The 4932-nt window shown below is 41.2% G+C and overlaps 1 protein-coding gene across 1 annotated transcript; it reads right to left on the reverse strand.

Annotated features, from left to right (window-relative positions):
• Window positions 1–690: 690 nt before the first annotated feature.
• On the reverse strand, window positions 691–2677 carry LOC128232482 (collagen alpha-1(XIV) chain-like). The gene is made up of 4 exons (XM_052946056.1): window positions 2340–2677; window positions 1845–2059; window positions 1480–1663; window positions 691–1076 (listed from the first exon to the last, which is right to left on the reverse strand). The coding sequence occupies exons 1-4, from the start codon at window positions 2563–2565 to the stop codon at window positions 784–786; spliced, it is 918 nt and encodes a 305-aa protein (XP_052802016.1). The 5' UTR covers window positions 2566–2677; the 3' UTR covers window positions 691–783.
• Between the last annotated feature and the right edge of the window lie 2255 nt (window positions 2678–4932).

Raw genomic sequence — 4932 nt, forward strand, 5'->3', positions numbered from 1 at the left:
TCATATATATGTACTTTGCGATGTGAATTGGTTTTTGCTTCGTTCGCTAAATGTGTACAGTTTAAGAATTGTTTGTTTTATTGTTTTCTTGCACTTGGTGTTCAAAACATGTGTGGTTTTAAATTGTGGGTATGCCGGAGAACCCTTCGACGTGCATTCTAGAATAAACTTTCCCGGAGGAGCAAGTCCCTTTGGATCTCAAGCAAGTCTGGCCTTAAATGTCATGCTACGCCCAAACATGGAAATACATTAGGTTTTAAACACGTATTGTCCTTGCGGCAGATATACATTTGTAATTCAAGGTGTTCTAACTTTGTATCCTAGCAATAAATATAATAAGTACGATTTGAGCGCTCTATGTAGGAGCCTACGAAAAAGAATTCCAAGCTCATAATATTACATTACAAAGAACGACATCATCGCTTTCCATTGTATACTAAAGCAAATCTTTGCTGATTTAACGTTAATTGAATAATAATAAATTTAACGTTAAATATTTTTTTTTAAATAGTTTGGCAGAGTAGACAAGAAGATAATTAAAATAAATATATTTGTAAATAGATAATCCCTGCACGCTCCACTCTAACAGAATATGAGAATAGTGCTCCTTCCCTCAACATACTAGTATCTCACAAAATGGTCTCAAAATACTTCCAAATCATGTCGCTGATTAGATTCAAAGTCTATTAATGCAATTTGTCTTAATACAATTTATTACAAAACAGTAATCAAAACAAGAATACATTTAACAACAGAAACATGCTAAAAGAAATGTGGTCGCACTCAAAGGTCAAAGGGGGCACAGGGGACGGACTTGAGCTGCTGCTCCACGAGATCAACAAGCTGTCTCAGCTCACGTGCGTTCTCCAGGGTAAACAGGTGCTGGTTCTTCGGCGAGGAAACGTAGTCTGACAGTTCCTGCATGCCGGCCGTGCTGTGGCGGCCGATCATTAGCCCGTAAACATTGGCTGTCTTGTCGAGCAGCTTGGCGGCCTGTACGGCATCCCCGCCACAGTTCGACTTTCCGTCCGTCACGATGAGCACTTCCTGTTTCACGTCCGGTCGGCTCCGCATACCTGCACATATTTGATAAAAACGCATATCAAATATATCCTTAAACAATACTTGTATGAAAGCAGGCAACAACGAGAGGACAGTGTGTATCAAGGATTGTTTTATTTGTGGTTTTAGAAAATCTACTAGCAATATAACGCATTTCTTCATTTAAAAGCATAGAGAATATACATGGCTAAGTTTCTAGTTAGTTGAACATTTCGATTACATTAATTCAACAAATTTTGGTACACTTGGTATTTTTCGATCATATTTATCAATATGTGTGTTTCTTAAGTCAATATACCGAGGACTTTCAGTAATAAAATGAAATTCATCTTCTAAAGGAAGGTTGGAGATTTAAAGGAAGGGCCCTTCCATGAGCAAGAAACTACAAGTAAAAAATGACGCATTGTAGGCGCTTACCTTTAGCGGCGGTAAACATGGTGTTACGGGCGTAGTTGAATGCGGTGGCGGTGCACGTGGAGCCCCCAGAATAAGGCATCCCCTTGACGCCCTGTTGCACAGCCAGTGTGTTTGCCTTATCATTGAAGTCGAAGATCTCCCGCACAGTGCTCGAGAACTCAATCAGCGCCGCCTGCTGGTTCCCCTGCAACAAAAGTCAATCTGTTGGTGAGGAACTGGACTACTTGTTCCTGGTTTTGAGATTAATTTGTATAATCGAACTTATTGTGCATATTTTCCTTTCAATTACGAACAAAATAATTATTCTGACCACATCAAAATGGGCAGTAGCATGAGATACTGATGCTATAAGTATTCCATCTAACCTTAAAGGGGTCTGGTGTGGGGCACAACATGCCCAAGAGGCGGGCCAGTTGGTTCCTAGTGTCCTGAAAGTTCGTGGACCCTATGCTTCCCGACCCGTCCACGATGACGAGCAAGTCCCGAAGTTGACCCACTGACATACCGCCTTTTAGATTGTTCTGAACCATGAAGTTGCTCGCGATGGATTTCGCAGTGGACTGGATGCTGGCTCGTCTACCTGCAATACATATATTACGTATTACTCCTGATTTTACGCTTAATACGAAAATAACCTTCTAACATCTAGAATAGATTGCTTTTACTGACATATTTATAGGAAAGTTCATGCCCCACATTTGGAACCAAAGCCGTTACTGGTAGTTTTACTTAAATAATCGTCTTTCTCTACTTTCGTTCTTCATATACTCTTTTTTGACATACGCTTATATGTTATAGAGACACATGGCCACACCTGAATGGTACTTGCTATGTACTTATTTTGATTAACCAGCGGTTACCTGTGATTTTGATCTCCTCAAGTTCTGGCGGGCAGGGGGTGCCGCCGTTTGCCGTGTGCCGGAGGATGGTACGCTCTCGGGACATCTGCCCGAACCCGAACGGCTCGGACCACGGCGACCAGGACGACACCTGGCAGTCCGTCCGCTGGAATAGGAATCCATGGGCGCCCACCGCCCACAGTGCCGTCACCAACACACACAACAACACCCGGTCCAAGTGCACCATTGTCAGGGTCAGATAGAATTGTAAAGATGAAGGTTTGCAAATGAACAAATCAACGTTAGATGAATAACCGCTTTACAATTATTTTTAACTGTTATTTTTCAAATGTTTTGGTTTTATAGACAGTCTGCATCCTGAATTCGGCGAATCGGCATGACGCGTTTGTTTAGCGAAGACGTATGTAAGGTTTGTTTGTTTTCCTTCAGTAATTAGTTGTGGGAAATAGACGTAATCAATCAAAAAATGTGCATAACACCATTAAGATTTGTACTGTAATTTAGCCTGTGAATAATTATATTAGGCCAAACTGCTGTTGTTGTTTTTTTGTTAAGCGGCAATCTTAGTTCGCAAAACTAGCTACCTATTCGACCCCCCCCCCCCCAAAAAAAAAAAAAAGAAAAAAGAATTGTGGTGACGAAAAATAAACACGAGAAAATAAATAAAGATACTTCACTCAGATAATAGACCATGCATCACTAAAGATGTTTTGATGAAGGTAACGTCGTAAAAGCACAATAAACATCGACTTCGACATTATCAGAAATTTAACACGTTAAGTATTTGGAATCGTGACAATTTAGTGTTCCTGGCTTGGACCTTTTTCAAGGAGTGATAAGTTTATGTCGGATCAACTTACAATGCATACCTATCAAGCGCATTCCATTGGATATAAACGGCGACAATTCTGCATGTCATGAGGATTACCCTTAAATTAGGAATTCAATATTAAAAAAAAACCTAAAACAATTCTCTACTAAAGGCATAGTGTCGAATATATGCTTACCTTTACATTCATTTCATTGACATCAATGAATTTCCGCATGGAACGTCGTCATCGTTCAAGAGGTTTCGGAAATCGAATATAAATAAGTTTAGTTTAGCTTTCCACGGAGCTCAAAACGTAGGTGCACGTGGACGCTTAACGAAATTACATAATGGCTTTGCCTGAACGTATGCGTGTCACGTGATCGATCAACTGGATATAATGTTTAACTGATACCAGGTGACCACATCACCATCTCCATGGCTTAGTGGTTAAGGCACCCGCCTACGGAGCGGGAGTTCGTGGGTTCACCCAGGAAAGTTGAATACCGTGTATCAGTGCTTTATACCGAGCACGTAATGGAACCAAGAGGTCTCTTCGCAAAGAGCTAGGATATCGCACCCGGATCTCTTGTATCTCACTCTGTTTGTTCAAGTCTTCCAATGTCTGGATTTGACTGCGAATTGCTGTCACTTTTATCTCATGTCACTTATGGCATCTAAACACAATTTAAGTCGCGATGGCGTCACGGCGGGGTCAAGCCATAATGCAGCCAATGATTAACTCAAATCAACAAAGGTGACCACATACAAGTTTGGTATGTTTATGGGAGGGATTGCTTCCTTAGTACTGTCCAATACCGGACCGAACAGACACTGCAGACAAAGTTATTGCAGTTTGTGCATTGTTCTTACCCATTATTCCAACTGAAATCGGACGTTAAATGAGCTATTTTTTCAATAGTTTAGGTCATAACATTGTTTGTAGAATATTTTCCGTTATTTTGTTTGTGTATTCTTTATGTCTTTTTCAATGATACCAAAATCATCCACAGCACACACACTTGTACCTGGGATGCCTGAAACGAATGCGGGTCAAAAAGGCCCATTCCAAAAATGGAATGTAGGAGATGTGGAAGGTTTTGTCCACACTGTCAAAATGATGTGGGAGGTTTTGTCCACCCTGTCACAATGATGTGGGAGGTTTTGTCCACCCCGTCAAAATGATGTGTGAGGTTTTGTCCACCCTGTCAAAATGGTGTGGGAGGATTTGTTCACCCTGTCAAAATGATGTGGGTGGTTTTGTCCACCCTGTCAAAATGGTGTGGGAGGATTTGTTCACCTTGTCAAAATGATGTGGAAGGTTTTTTCCGCCGTGTCAAAAGGATGTGGAAGGTTTTTTCCGCCGTGTCAAAAGGATGTGGGATTTTTTTCCGCCGTGTTAAAATGATGTGGGAGGTTTTGTCCACCGTCAATTTACTGAGATAACCGAGAAGTTGCGATTGCTGACGACGACGCAAGGTTCCTGCAGTTGGCTTTGGGGATCCACATTACAGATAAATTACAGCGCCGCGCACCGAACACCGCCTTTCTATGAGAAATAGACGAGCAAAAAAGGATTGAAATGCGTCTTGTTTGTCTAAATGATGGTCAGCCTTTTATTTACACTTATAGTAGGAAATCAATGATAACATGATACCAGTTATAGATAAACAACTCCAAGAACGTCTCACATTTCTGGTTTTATTTAACTCGTATCACAAGTGTTAAAAAGGTGACCATACGATGGCGCCCTGAGAGGGGAAGTTTGAAGGGTGACACACGTGG

This window comes from Mya arenaria, chromosome 4 (assembly GCF_026914265.1).
Source record: "Mya arenaria isolate MELC-2E11 chromosome 4, ASM2691426v1".
Lineage (NCBI taxonomy): Eukaryota > Metazoa > Mollusca > Bivalvia > Myida > Myidae > Mya > Mya arenaria.